Source organism: Rutilus rutilus (genome assembly GCF_951802725.1).
Source record: "Rutilus rutilus genome assembly, chromosome: 8".
NCBI lineage: Eukaryota > Metazoa > Chordata > Actinopteri > Cypriniformes > Leuciscidae > Rutilus > Rutilus rutilus.
Genome location: NC_140222.1, coordinates 22,890,735 through 22,906,541, shown reverse-complemented (window position 1 = coordinate 22,906,541; position 15,807 = coordinate 22,890,735). Strand labels below are relative to the sequence as shown.

The window sequence follows — 15,807 nt, the reverse complement described above, 5'->3', positions numbered from 1 at the left end:
AGTCGGCCCATTCTCCTCTGACCTCTAGCATCAACAAGGCATTTTCGCCCACAGGACTGCCGCATACTGGATGTTTTTACCTTTTCACACCATTCTTTGTAAACCCTAGAAATGGTTGTGCGTGAAAATCCCAGTAACTGAGAAGATTGTGAAATACTCAGACCGGCCCGTCTGGCACCAACAACCATGCCACGCTCAAAATTGCTTAAATCACCTTTCTTTCCCATTCTGACATTCAGTTTGGAGTTCAGGAGATTGTCTTGACCAGGACCACACCCCTAAATGCATTGACGCAACTGCCATGTGATTGGTTGATTAGATAATTGCATTAATGAGAAATTGAACAGGTGTTCCTAATAATCCTTTAGGTGAGTGTATATATATATATGAAAAAAAATTGCACAATGCCAGTTTTTTCTGCAGCCCTAATCAGAATCTGCAAGGATCAAAAAGCATCTGGTGACTAACCAAACTAACAATGATTTCAAGCCAAATATTTAAAAACATAAAAAAATCAAAAAATAATTAAGTAAAAACAGATCAAATGTGGATGAGAGAAAGCAGGCCAAAACCAGACACATTTTCTCAAAAACATATTTACAATTATTCAACAAAATTTTGTACTGAAAAATGAAATTAAAAAAAAGCAAGTAAGCAGCTATCTAGGGTTAATGTGCAAAAATGTAGAATAGGAAAGCAGCTCACTACTTATGACACCAAATAAAAGCTGTCTAGATAGGGAGCTCACCAGATTTGACGCCTAATATGTCAAAGTAGGCCATTTACTTTTTAAGTGTTCTAACTGAAGAGCCAATATTGAAATTAGGTATAAAAACCATTTCAAATAGCATTGTACCATAGCATTATATAGTACGTATACTGTGGATAGTATGCAATTTTCTTGTATGCATTGAATACCAGGATCATCTACTATATTTGCCTAAAAATATGAAATACACAACTAAGCACACTGTTCGGGATACTGTATCCCACAATGCAACATGCTCGAATTTCCTTTTCCAGCATGATGAGTGCACTACAAAAAAATATCTACAGCAATTTTGGGAAAAATATGCAAGAAAAGTGCGGGGGGGGAGGGAGGGAGGGAGGGAGTGCAGGAAAAAAGATTAATATTTGCTATGTTTGAATATAGAAAACCTGTATCAGAGTCTAAAATCAGTGCAAATGAAGAGGTTAGATAAGAGTCAATCGTAAAAAATAACATTTCATAATTAAAAAAAAAAAATTAATAACAAAAACACTTATTGTCTTGACACATCTCCTCCTGGTGGTGTAATCACCTGCAAAGGCCCTTATGAATGAAGCCTAGAGCTTCATAAACTAAACCCTAAAGCTACAAAAACATATCAGCACTGCTTTATTATGAAATAATAATAATAAAGCATATCAAAGCATGAACATATCTGTGCTTTATAAACCTGCATGTTTATTTACTCTTCATGTGCCTGATCTCTCCTTGGCCCTTGATATACAAGATCATTTATCACATTTACTTCAAATAATTATACGAGGAGCAAAACACACAGGCTGTTTAAAAAACACTCTTTGACGCGAAAACGACACATTGTCAGTCATCTGAGGCGGATATTTGCTTTGAAATCATTAAAATGAGACTAAAACACTGTGGTGTGTTAGCACACATGGTAAAGCTAAATGAGTTTAAACACACATACAGCTTTTCCAGATCATGCAAATTCACAGGAATAACACCGAAAATCGTGATATTAAAGGGTTAAGGGTGGTAATATGCTTGAGGCTTACCTGTAAGATAGATAGACGAATAAATATTTGAAGGAATGAAGAGAAATAATGAGTCTAATGGCTGCTAAAGGCTGAAGTCAAAGCTGTCGGTCTGTCAGCGGCATTGAAGACACAATATTCAAACACCTGGAAGGGAAAATACAATTAAATTCGATGCAGTAACAGGTGTATACCGAAAGAGGGCGCAGAGTGGCTCAAGAATTTAACTGAATGAGAAATAAATCTATATTTTTTATCATAAATTATTATTATAAATAAAAAAATACAATATGTTTATAGCCACTTTAATTTGAGATGTAGTAAAGGTTTGCAAGGATTCAAAGATTGATAAAAAATATTATAAACAAAACAAAACCCCAAAATAATGAATCAAATTATTATAGAAAAGCAATTTAAGATATAATATTCTCATACAGTGTATTTATTTAATTAATAAGTACAAATATTAAGCTTTAAAGAAACGTATGAGCTTACATTTAATTGAACTTCACATGAATTAAAAATACAAAAAGAGTAGTTTCTTAAACAAAAAATAACATGCAAATAATATGGAAAGTAAAGAAATTACTAAAACAAGTTTATTATATATACATCGAACACTTTAATATTATAATTTAAGCAAATACATTTTAATATTTTTATTTAAATCTTAAATCTTTTTGTTTTTCATATTATCTTTATTATAAACGCTTTAATAATGCAATATAATTGTTTAATTTAATCTAAAGGCGAATAATATTTCAATATGTCATAATTCATAAACTAAACATTAATAATAGTAAATATGTAATTTTTCTTATTGAATTTATTGAAAGTGTAAACTTTTTCTTTTGAATCTTAATGCCACGTGACACGAGATTAACCAATCAGTGATCAGGACTCACGTCCCGGAAGTACTGCTATGTTTCTACTCTTCTCCGCTCTAGGTTTTGTATACATTTCTAAGATCCACAGAAGGGTGAAAGAAACTCAGTGAGTGACATTTACTCTTAAAACTCACTATATTTGATTAAAAATGCACTTTTGACTGTTTAAAAAATAGTAGAACATCGAGGCACCTTAACTTCTTAAACAAACACATTTGAAGTCGCCAGACACACTTAATTAAGCGTTAGTTGGTAGTAAAATGTCTTATATGCCAAAATATTTTCAGTAACAAAACAAAAATAACATTATTTTGACTACAGATATATATAGTTTCATTTCCAGCAAATTGCCACTCGTCGCGCGGATATGACGCACAGCGTGTTTTGTGACGCAACTCACTGTATTGCCGCGAAATGTCAAATCATGGCTGTAGGAATTCCGAAGTGACCGTCTCATGGTGAGTGTGAAAAAGTAATGCTGCTGTATTATATTTTGATGTATTTGTTTTGTTTTCTTAATGTGTGTAATTTAGTAAACAACAAACCACAATGCATCTCATTTAATTGTATGAATCTGACTGCATGTATTTGTAATATACAGAGAATGAAAACAACGAGAAGTGAAGTCAAAAGAGGTCCAGAGGGGGGTTCCCTACATGGCAAGGATGCACTTCAACTCCTTCCACAGAAACTGCAGGAAAAGCTGATGCCCTTCCAGAGAGAGGGTGTCTGTTTTGCCCTATCAATGGATGGACGGTCAGTTATATATATTAATCTATGCCTTTTGTTTTGTTTTTGCTCATAACACATTTTTTCATCTTGATGTCCAATTCTGTTCTTTTCTTTATTCCGACGTGTATCAATATACAACAAATTAGCCAAACAAGATATAAACTTGGACGTTAGAAACGAGTGGCACTTGTATAACATAAATGTACATCTTTCGATACAAATAAATGAAATGTTAAGACAAATCTCAAACGCATACATATATATATACACATACATTCATGTAAAAATCATGTAATGATTTTGAAAGAATTCTCTTCTGCTCACCATGGCTGAATTTATGTAAATTTTGTACATTTTTAACTATATTCAAAACAGTTATTTTAAATTGTAATAATATTTCACAATCTTACTGCTTTTACTGTGTTTATGATTAAGAAATGCAACCTTGTTGAGCATATAAAAAACCTTTAAAAACGCAATTATTCCAAAATTTTGACCTGTAGTGTAAATATTTTCATGCATCAAAAATAATTAAATAAATCTAAATAAATAATAATAATAAAACAAGTAAAAAAAAAAAAAGGTAATTCCTACAATATTCAATCATCTCAATAATTTAGCCACATTATTATTTTTCATAAATATTAATGAACTAATATTTAATTCCAGTTCACCAGTTAAAGGGATAGTTCACTTTGAAATTAATTTTTGATATGTTTTAGCTTACCTCAAGGGCATCCAAGATGTAGGTGTCTTTGTTTCCGCAGTAGTTTCAATTTTGATATTTTTAGGTCAAACCGTTCTTGTCTGTCAGTCATATAATGCAGGTCTATGGTCACTGTCTCAAACCACAAGCACAGAGTCCAAATTAAAACAATTCCCCATCGTCCAAATTAAACAATTCCCCATCATAAGTACACATTGATGGCCTAAGACACGAAACGAGCGGTTTGTGTGAGAAAACGAACAGTATTTATATAGTTTTTAGCTCTTGAAAACAGCACACGTCCAAATGGTCTGACGGCGCGGGCGAGTATAGATGTATACATAGATGTCGCCTTGGCTACTGCAGTTCATTGGAACGAAACCGTAGCAAAGCGACATCTAGTGTATATATCTATGCGGGTATAGATGTATACACTAGATGTCGCCTTCGCTACTGCAGTTCATTGGAACGAAACCGTAGCCAAGGCGACATCTATGTATACATCTATACTCGCCCGCGCCGTCAGATCATTTGGACGTGTGCTGTTTTCAAGAGCTAAAAACTATATAAATACTGTTCGTTTTCTCACACAAACCGCTCGTTTCGTGTCTTAGGCCATCAATGTGTACTTATGATGGGGAATTGTTTCATTTGGACGATGGGGAATTGTTTTAATTTGGACTCTGTGCTTGAGTTTTGAGACAGTGACCACAGACCTGCATTATATGACTGACAGACAAGAACGGTTTGACCTAAAAATATCAAAATTGAAACTACTGCGGAAAAAAAGACACCTACATCTTGGATGCCCTTGAGGTAAGCTAAAACATATCAAAAATTAATTTCAAAGTGAACTATCCCTTTAAAATTGAAAATTGATTGGCTTTATAAACAAAGAATTTTGGAATAATCAATATATAGTTTCAAGTACTGAAATAATATTTCTAAAAACAAAAACAAATGAACCATTTTTTAATCCACTCAAAAACCTACTTGTCAGATTTATTTATGATAAGACATGAAAAGATGGTCTATTGCTTCAATATCATTACTGCAAAGACTATTTGGTCAAGATTAAATCATAACTTTTGAAAGTCAGGAAGCAGAAGGATAAATGTTTTTATTTCAAAATGAATTATTTTGCTTAGTAAATGGATATTTTAGGTGTTTTGTTCTCAAAATCTTAACCACTAATATCATAACATTTACACTGATGAGCCAAAGCATCATGAGCAGTCACAGGTTCAGCGGATATTATTGATCATCTCCTAACAAGGCCACATATTAAGGTCTGGGTAGATTAGATAGTAAACAGACAGTGCACTACAATGCAGGAGAAATGGGCAGGAGCGACTTTGATAAGGGCAAAATTGTTATGGCAAGGCAACTGGGTCAGAGGATCTCTGAAACGGCAAGACTTGTGGGTTGATCCCGGTCGGCAGTGGTGAGAATACCAACAGTGTCCCAGGAGGGACAAACCACAAACCGGCGACAGGGTGTTGGGCGCCCAAGGCTCATTAGTCTGAGCCAACAGAAGGCCTACTGTGGAACAAGCCACAAACAATTTTAATGATGGTTATGGGGGGAATGTGTCGAAAGCGCCTACAATGGTCAAGTGAGCATCAGGACTGGACATGTGGAAGAATTTGCCCGGTCCGTTGAGTCCCGTTTTCTTTTTCACATGGACGTGTGCGCCGTTTTCCTGGGGAAGTGATGGCACCAGAATGCACTGTGGAAAGGAGTGTGATGCTGTGGGCAATCCTGGGTCCGGCCATTCATGTGGACGTAAATTTGACACGTGCCACTTACCTAAAGTTGTTGCAGACCAGGTACACCCCTTCATGACAGTGGTGTTCCCTGATGGAAGCGGCCTCTTTCAGCAGGATAATGCACCTTGCCACACTGCACACATTGGGTGCTTCTCATGTCTTATTAGTGCATCCTTGTTTCCTTTCCTCGGTTCCTTTCCCCATGTCTCAGCTCCACCCCCTTAGGATGCGAGGGAAGGATACACCTGTGTGTGAAGCTTCCTCGCTCCTCATTCCTCGCCTCCTCGCGGTGCAATTAGAGAATTGGGATGTCATTCAAGATGGCTGAGTTCAATCGGTTTTCAGGTCACAGGCTTGAGGAAACAAGGAAGCATCAATTTGAGTATTGAGAAGCACCCATTGTTCAAGAATGGTTTGAGGAACTTGATGAAGAGTTCAAGATGTTGCCCTGGCCTCCAAATTCCCCAGATCTCAATCCAATTGAGCATCTTTGGGATGCGCTGGACCAACAAATTTGGTCCACTTCGTCTTGAAGGATATTCTGCTAACGTCTTGGTGCCAGAAACCACAGGACAACTTCAGGGCTCTTGTAGAGTCCGTGCCTCGGTGGGAGGCGCTGTTTTGGCAGCACGCAGAGGACCAACAGCATATTAGGCAGATGGTCATAATGTTTTGGCTCATCAGCGTATGTATACCTTTTGTACCCCTGTGTTTCTTATAAACTTGGTATTGTTGCATCTGGTATCTAGAAACAGAACAGCTCTCTTTATATTTCACTCTATGTCTGTCTGTCATTCTATCTCTTAACCTGTGCCTGACTTAAGCAGGTGAGAATCTAATTTACTCCAGATCTGTCAATCAATGTTCTGGGTCAGACAGGGTCAGTTAGTCGACTCTGCCGAGGGGTCCCGGATCGATGGCAGGACACACAGAGTTCTGTTTGGTGCAGACAGGGTCAGTCACTTAATTAGGCAGACATTCAGCGGGACGGATATGTCAGAATCCCAAAGGAGTCACAGTGGCTGATGGGATGGATGTAGTTACAGATTTATTTATTTTTTCAATTTGTTCAATAACTTTATTTAAGGGAGAGAACAAAACATAGCCAATTACTGATCGGATTATAATAATGAACAAAACCCATAGAAAAATATTTTTTGCTATTTCAAAATAAAGTATATATGTGTATATATATATGTGTATATATTATATATATATATATATATATATATATATATCAGAATAACAAAAGTTTTAACAAAAATTATATTGATAACAAAAAGTATAAAAATAACTATAACTATGTATTTGTGTTTTAATAGTGTGTGGTGTTTATTTGTTTTATTTGTTTACTTTTTTAGAATATAAAAATATTTATTAACTGATGATTATTATATTCATGAGCATATATATATATTTTATGCACTTATTGATAACCCAAACTTATGTGTATTTTTACAATTTTTTACATCCACAAACTGGCAGCTGTTCTTTAAACTTCCATAAATAATCATATTTTATTTTCAAGAAATGGCTGAAGACACATCTTTTTCGGCAGCACTTGATCCATTAATACTAACACTTTCTCTTCTATTCTATATCTATTTATAAAAAAAAATAAAAAATACATGTACTGCGTTAGATTAAACTGCGAAGGGTCATAGCACTTGCCTATTGTTAGTTTAACTGCTTCTATTGTTTTCATTTGTAAGTCGCTTTGGATAAAAGCGTCTGCTAAATGAATACATGTAAAATGTAAATGTTAGAACGCTGGAGTATAACAATAAGCTAAAACATCAATGTAAACAAAGACGAGAACGGTCCAAGATCAACTGAAACTGAGCAAAAGGCTAAAGCAAGGAACAGGTGAAACAAATCAATCATTCAATGAGTTGCCATGACAACAAATGAGATCTTTCTAGAAACCAAGGAAACAGGAAACAAAAAGTCGAGAGTTTTGTCCCAAAGGACACACTATACAGTACACTATACTCTATGTACTTATGCACTATGTACTCATCTGTGTAATGTGCGAATTTTATACGGTTATTTTTTTCATTGGAATCTGATAGCCCCTCCCACCCGCTATGTAATTTACATGCAACAATATGTAATAGTCGATTCGAGTGTATGAATTGTCCAACATTCCACACTTCGTTTTTTTCTGTTAATTTAGTGCATCATCCGAGTTTTTAAAGATTTATTTTTGGAATTTTCAGTGTGAACCCACTACTCGCACTATCTATACTTAAAAATGTCATAGAACAGTGCATAAGTACACGAATTGGGACGTATTAAAAAATGAACGTTACAACATAGTATTAAACGTACAAATAAATATACATTTTTAGAATATTTACTTTTATTCTTACATCCCTTTAAAAATATATATATTAACTGATGACTATTATATTTATGAGCAAAGCTGATAAGAATTTTATTGTGCCATTTAAAAAACAAAACAACATTTTATGCACTTGTCGATAACCAAAACCTTTTGTTTTTGTGTATTTTTACATCCACAGACAGACAGATGTTTTGTTTTCTTTTAGCTCTCATAAATAATGCATCTTTTATTGAATGTATTATTGAACAAACAGCTCTAGAAAACACTCGAACACAATTTCCCACTTTCCACACTGACGGATTTGGCGTAATGTGTTTGTTGCTGATCCTTAAGTTAAGAAAACCGTTAATAATTGTAAAGGTATTATTCTAAGTGTTTTCTTCCTTTATGGGGTCTGGTGCATCTGGCTGCAGAATAAACAAGCTTTTATTGACTGTAATCAAGTCTGACTGTATTCAGTGGGCCGACACTAATTTCCTCTTTAACTAGACAGGTACGGTTTCGCACAGTGCCAGCTGCTGATGGATAACTCTCTTCCATAAATAAATATCATTTTCTTCACTTTAATTCTCTTTGTTTAACATTAGATGGTTTGATGATCTGAAAACGGTGTGAGTACCATATCCCATGATGCAACTCGCTCGACTTGACCTTCCATTTTTTTTACATACAAAATTTTTTTTTAATGAATTTAAAATATCTGGATGAAGTTATGTGACTACAATGCAGTAAAAATAGCGTGTTAAACATTATGTAATGTAGACGTTTCAAATAATAGAAAATATTTACCAATATTGCTTTTTTTTTTTTTTTTCAGGATTCTTTGATAGGTTGCAACCGATTTTTAATTCTTATTTGTGCACTTTGGCAATAACAAAATGGTTATTAGAATACAACAAATACAAACACATGTTATTATTTGTGATATTATACTTATGCAAAGTTGTTTTGCAATCTAATATTGGATAAAATGATTATCGCTGTGTTGTCATGTGACTTTTTCCAGTTTTACTTTTAATTCTCTTGCATTTTTAATGCAATTTTATATATAATGTCTTTTTGACAATCAAAAAGTCAAATAGGTCTATGGAAAGTAAAGTGTATTATTAAATGTTTAAGTCTCAAATCAAGTCTGCATTTATTTGATCAAAAATACAGTAAAACAGTAATATTGTGGATTTTTTTTTTTTTTTTTTACCATTTAAAATAATTGTTATTCCTGTGATGCAAAGCTGAATTTTCTGCATCATTACTCCAGTCTTCAGTGTCACATGATCCTTCAGAAATAATTCTAATATATGCTGATTTGATGCTCAAGAAACTCAAGAACAGTTGTGCTGCTTAATATGTGAAAATATATTTTCAGGATTCTTTGATAAATAGAAAGTTCAAAAGTATGAATAACCAATAAATCAAATATTAATTTCTTTCCATAAAATAATATCTTGCTGACCCCAAACTTTTGAACGGTAGTGTATATCATTCTAAATGTAACTTTCCACTCGGAGGCACTTTAAGTTAAGATTCAATAGGATTCAAAAGATTTAATATTCATTAATTTGGATGCTGTGTCTCTGTTCAGTGTCCTGTGCTCTCTGTTGAATCTAGACATTATTAATAACAGAAAGAGCTTAGAAGTTACGACATCAAGCCATGAAGCCAACATCAGTCACCTCTATGAAGCTATCGCTTTATCCGAACGGGCGTGTGGTTCGTCCTTTGTTTTTTGTTCTTGAATCTAATTTAGCGATTAATTTCCCCTTGTGTAGCGCTTTGATCCCGCTAATCAGTTAGTATGCGTATTATGGCCCCAGATAATTGCTCTCTAATTAAATATGTAATCTCCACTCCAGCCAATAACCCCAGAAATCCTCAACTGTAATTACTTTATCCGTACAGAGACTCTCCACCTACAGTCTAATGAATCAGGACAGGCGTCCACACGGCTGTGTGTCATCTCCAATGACTAGCCACTTTTCATTTAATGTTTTTTGCCGTGGGAAATGAAGGTGGTTAGTTACTGTTTACTTTTCATATTAGACTTGACTGACTTAAGAGAAAATCTCATTAACGTGGATAATTTGCGAGCAGCGCCGACGCTGAAACAGTTAATTGATATTTGCTCCAAGGGTTTATTTAACGTTGACTTAACGTTGGCACGTTCTTTTTGAGCGTTTTATTTATTCGTTTCTCACTAATGTCAAAGTTTAATGTCAGATCATACCTCGTTATCCTCTTCCCCACCAATTATTGGACTGTCCTAGTTTAATTCAGAATTTCAGAAGTAAAGTTGGTTGCAAATTGGTTTGGTCTAAACAAACCGTTTTTCCATGTTGTTTTTAGTGTCAGGTTGTTTATCCGAATGAAGTGTGTCACTTTTAACTGCCTTGTCTTGAAGTATTTGAACAATGGCAATAGATTACGATAAAAATACTTAAAGTAACCAGCAGTGTTGGTAAGTTACTCTAAGAAAGTAATGAATTGCTTGGAATTAATTACATCTTCAACAGAGTAATTCGATGTATAATAAAGTCCTTCTGAAGCGAAGCAATGTTTTTGCAAGAAAAATATCCATATTTATAACTTTATAAACTATAACACATCTAGTTGCGTGGGGTCAGAGGTCACTCTTCCGCCGGAACTAGACCTCTTTTTGAGCATTTTACTTATTAGTTTAATATCAGATCATACCTCGGTTTTTTTTTTTTTTTTTTTTTGCTTATGTTGAAGTTAAGTGTCACATCATATTGTTATCCTCCTTCACACATGATTATTGGAATATCCATATTTCATTCAGAAATTCTGAAGTAAAATCGGTTGTTTTCAGTGTCAGGTTGTTAATTCAGACATGAGACATGTCACTTTGATTAGGAAGGTATTTATATAAAACCTTTGGTTGTCTTCAGTCGCGAGACTACAGATTTGTCGTACTTGGTGGCGTACAGTTGCGGCCACTGAGAACTGAGGCAGGAAGTGGAAGTATTTAGTGGTGTTTGTGTTTGTTTACGTGTTTGGAGAGTCTGTTTCGTTTAATCGTGTGAATCTTTACCTTGCGGTTGGAGTAGATGTGCCCCTCATGTAATAGAATACAACCACTCTGTGTTTTCTAAACCATTGATTTCCGTTTTTTCTCTCTCTTTATCTCCCACCTCTCTCTCTGCAATTCAATAATCCCCTTGAAACAGAATTGCTTCTTTTTTTGTTACAGCACAGCCAAACCACACACTGAGACACGATACTTGCTCAGATGATGCAGTGTTTTAAGCTGCGCTGTGCTGTTTATAGCAAGATTTCATCAGCGGCTTGTTACCAGTCGAGAAGATAGATATCCGTGGTTGCTTTCATATCTTGAAAGCACAAAAGGTGAACGGCAGCCATTACTTGAAGTATTAGATCTAAGGCTATAGATTATGAAAAATCACTGTGGTAACCACAGTTTACTCTAAAATAGTCAATTATTGTTACTACTGTAAAATCATATAGTGAATTAATTTGGGATCTCATTCAAACAGCTTTTTGTCTCATTTCTCATTGCTTTTCTAAGAGATTACACGAAGAATTTCGTCTGGTAAAATAGACACAAAAGATCAGAATAATATAAAGACTTAGGAGTGAGCTCTTTTGATCAAAACAAGCACCTAGCAACCACCCAAAACACCCTAGCAACCATTCAAAAAACCTTTGCAATCGCATAGCAACGTGTTAGCATGGTTTTTGCATCTTTTTTCTTCAGAAATAAAAAAAAGTTAAAGGATCTATAATCTACTAACCTTTAAGCCATCCTAGGTGTATATGACTTTTCAGCCAAAACCAATCAGAGTTATATTAATAAATATCCTGACTCTTCCAAGCTTTATAATGGGAGTGAATGGTATCCAAAAGCCCCAAAAAGCGCATCCATCAATCATAAAATCCATCCATACGGCTCCAGTGGGTTAATAAAGGCTTTCTAAAGCGCAGTGATGCCTTTTTGTAAGAAAAACTGGCTTTCCGGTAGCGGTCGTATGCGAGTCTAGTTCCGGCGGAAGAGTGACCTCTGACGCGACGTATGGCGTATTGACGAACGAGGAAGCGCAGAGGATAGAGCAACACCGGTCACAAATTAGAAGTCTAAAACGACAATTTTTAAAGAGAAATGTCGGAGGAGCTTGAGTTCGTTGCCCAGCTCTTGTTTGAACCGCGAGAGGCGTCTACTCTCAACTAAGCTTACTCTACTCCTACATCCTACGTCATAGGCCGGAACTTGACTCTCTCGCGAACATGCGGACAGACGTTACCAAAATAAAGTTATAATTATGGATATTTTTCTAACAAAAACCCATCACTTTGCTTTAGAAGGCCTTTATTAACCCCTGGAGCTGTATGGATTACTTTTATTATGGATGGATGTACTTTTTTGGGCTTCAAAAACTAAGATACCATTCTCTCCCATTTTTTTTATATAACTCCGATTGTGTTTGGCTGAAAGAAGAAAGCTATATACACCTAGGATGGCTTGAGTAAATTATGGGTGAACTAACTCTTTAAATGTCGTTTTTTGTTTACAGTGGGGGCTAATGCTAAGTCTTACCACGGTTTTACTGTAGTAACATTCAGGTGTTCATAAAAGTAAAAACAAAGCATTTCTACAGTGGTAGAAGTCATCTAGACTGGTTATACTGGTACAGCGTGTATTATTGTTGTTTATTTTAAGATTTTTCTCCACAGATTAGCATTATGCTAATTTTGTTCTCTGTGCGTCACAAGAGCTAGAAACCCACTTTTATCAACGGCGTGCTAACGCGCAACACCCTCACGTCAAAGATGCTAATAAAGCCGTAATGCACCAGCGTATGGACTACGACTACATGTTAATTCATCATATTGGATGATGAAATGCTATGCGAGGGCGGATTAGCATACGCCGTGCTGACACAATTACTGCGGTTTAATGAGCCCTGAACTCTGAACCACCAATCAAAGCGCTACACCATCAGCCACCATGTGCCACACAGGAGCCAAGCTATATCTGTCTCTGTATCGAGCGCCGTGGCCGAGACGATCGATAGATATTGATCTGAGATGAAGGCTTGCAAAGAAGTGATACTGTACGGCCGCTTATAATTGCATCAGAAGTGCAAATGAAGGCATGGAGGAAGATTAAGAGATTATTCAATATTAGGCTTGTAATGAAAGTGGAATAACAAAGCGAATTAGTGCAAATTAAGTTGTCTTTACTAGTTCTGTCGGTGGCCTTCATGTCAGGGGCAATGACTCAAGCAAAAAAACAGCAGGTGTGAATGGACTGTAGGTTTAAAATTCCTTGAGAAGGTATTAAGGATGTGCTGAATATACATTTTAACATTTGACTAGTTGGATTTGTTGGTTAGCTTTGATATATTTTCACGATTGTGAATTAGGAAACTTCACAAGCTGAAGCAGTAACATTTAAAAACATGCACGAATTAAGTTCACGGTGTTGTTGACAGGCAAATCAGACGGGGCCATCCTTCAGGACACAGCGGTGCATCGGTTGCAAGCGCCGTTATTTAAAGAACAGTGATTAATGTGTGAAACGGCACACACACACACACACACCTGAGAGCCACTCGAGGCGTGTGAGAGCGCATTACACAGCGCTAGCAAGTGCTCCAACAATTTGAAGGCAAGAAAAAATAAAACCCCACCGGCAGGACAGAGGCTGTTAATCATCCTTTCACAGTAAGGGAGGAGAAAACAAGATGAAATGGCCATCATAGCTGTCTCTCTCTATCTCTCTGTCTCTCACCTCTTTATCTTTATTTGCTCTTCTGTCGCTCCTAGACATTTCAAGAGGTCACTTTATTCTGTTATCGATACTGATAAAAAATATCATAAGGTTAAATTAGCTTACTTTTATGCCTTATTACCTTTAGTAATAGTATTTGTGCCCTTTCAAAATGCAGTGACATTAATACTATGGTACCTTTATATATAATGCTGTTTTAGTGGGGTTTGACCCTGGAAATAAACCAAAACCCTTAGGAGTTTTACTATTTAAAAACAAAGAAATTCTATAGAGATTCTAGACTATCATTTTCAAAAAACACACTAATGCCATTGTACTTTTTGTTTATTTTCAGTATATTTAAAAATGTATTATATTATTTCATTTATTATTATTTATTCATTTATTTAAAAAAAGGAATTGGCATTTTTGTTCATTTTCACATTTATATATATATATATATATATATGTATATTATGTGTGTGTGTGTACACATACACACATTTATTATTATTCATTAGGGGTGTAACGATACCCTCATGTCACGATTCGATACATATCACGATACTAAACTCACGATACGATATTATTGCCATACTCCAAGACATGATTAAAGGTTAACAAAAAATTTACTGTTTATTAAAATCCTTAATTTGATATTACTTTGTGTGTGTAAATGAACAGGCTTGGACTTGGTGCTGGAAACCCAATGCACAGGACAATAGTAAGACTAGAATAAAAATATTGATGATTCTGAAGCTGAAAATACAGAATTAGATGAATATGCTTGCACTCTTTCACAGACTAGATATATTCAAAATAATGTAGTGTTTACTGGTAACATAAGACATTTGACATGACCAGGACCCACAAATATTCCCTCATTGCATTATTATACATTATATTTAGTAGTTTAATGTAGTACTGAGACTAAAACTAAATTTTTCTCACACAGTAATTTTTATTTTGGGTGAAATATACACAATACATATTGTTGCATTTTTGTATTGCGATATATTGTGACACGATATATTGTTACACCCCTATTATTCATATTATTATTATTATCAGTAGTAGTAGTAGTAGTAGTATTTATATTAATTCATTATACAAAAAGGTATTGTCACAATATGTTGCTTTCATAATAGAACAACAATTCTAGTACTTTCAACATGATGTACTATGATGTCCAAAAAAACCCCACTAATACTTGATACTTTTTGTTTGTATCAATGAATCAATTAAGATGGATTTGTTTCTAAAATCGTTACAATCCATTTTGCTGCATTAGACTTCTGTGTATTGTTTGGAAAATGCGCTGTATTTGTACACTGTATGCAAATTTCGCATCAGCATTAGCTAAATGCGCTGCTGTCAAGGGAGCACGTTTATAATGACCATCCCGTACGTCATCGCCAACCGAGGCGTTGCTGGAATCCGCATTAATAAACCAAAAAGAGTAAATAAAACAAAACAAAAAACAAAAAAAGATGCAAAGCTCTTTCATTTTGTAGCCCTGCGTGTATCTGCTTCACTTCTTCCCAGTAAATCCTTGAACATTGCCTGACGCATGAGCAATTAAATTTTTTCCCCTGAAAGAATCCACAGAAGATCAGTGTCTCTCGGCATTACTTTAAAAAAAAAAAAAGAAAGAAAGAAAGAAAGTGAGATGAAAAAGAGGAAACATCTCCCCTCTAATGAGTAGATCCGCTGTTTGAACAATGGATACGGGCGACTCGCGGAGCACTGTGACATTTCAGGAACGGAAATGAGAAAAGTCTTGATGCTTTGCTTTCTTACTGGTATCACCAGGATATAGACAAATGTTGTGGGCTGTTTTACCATATTTATTTGCATCT

At 35.2% G+C, this 15,807-nt stretch overlaps 2 protein-coding genes across 9 annotated transcripts in view; one reads left to right on the top strand and one right to left on the bottom strand.

Moving 5' to 3' along the window:
- Positions 1–1,902, bottom strand: part of r3hdm1 (R3H domain containing 1) — a 44,648-nt gene extending 42,746 nt beyond the window's left edge. For 2 of the 7 annotated variants that reach the window (XM_084415634.1, XM_084415624.1), the window contains exon 1: positions 1,783–1,902. The gene's annotated coding sequence lies outside the window, so the exon portion shown is untranslated. The remainder of the gene's footprint in view (positions 1–1,782) is intronic. The other 5 variants (XM_084415626.1, XM_084415627.1, XM_084415632.1 and 2 more) reach the window with 3 other exon arrangements.
- An 804-nt stretch (positions 1,903–2,706) lies between these two features.
- The window catches only part of zranb3 (zinc finger, RAN-binding domain containing 3), a 62,851-nt gene continuing 49,750 nt past the window's right edge, over positions 2,707–15,807 (top strand). The window contains exons 1-3 of one of the 2 annotated variants that reach the window (XM_084415610.1): positions 2,707–2,754; positions 2,980–3,106; positions 3,250–3,404. In XM_084415610.1, the coding sequence (XP_084271736.1) occupies positions 3,104–3,106; positions 3,250–3,404 (158 nt within the window). In that variant the 5' untranslated portion in view covers positions 2,707–2,754; positions 2,980–3,103. Of the gene's footprint in view, positions 2,755–2,969; positions 3,107–3,249; positions 3,405–15,807 lie in introns of both variants that reach the window. The other variant, XM_084415611.1, reaches the window with a different exon arrangement.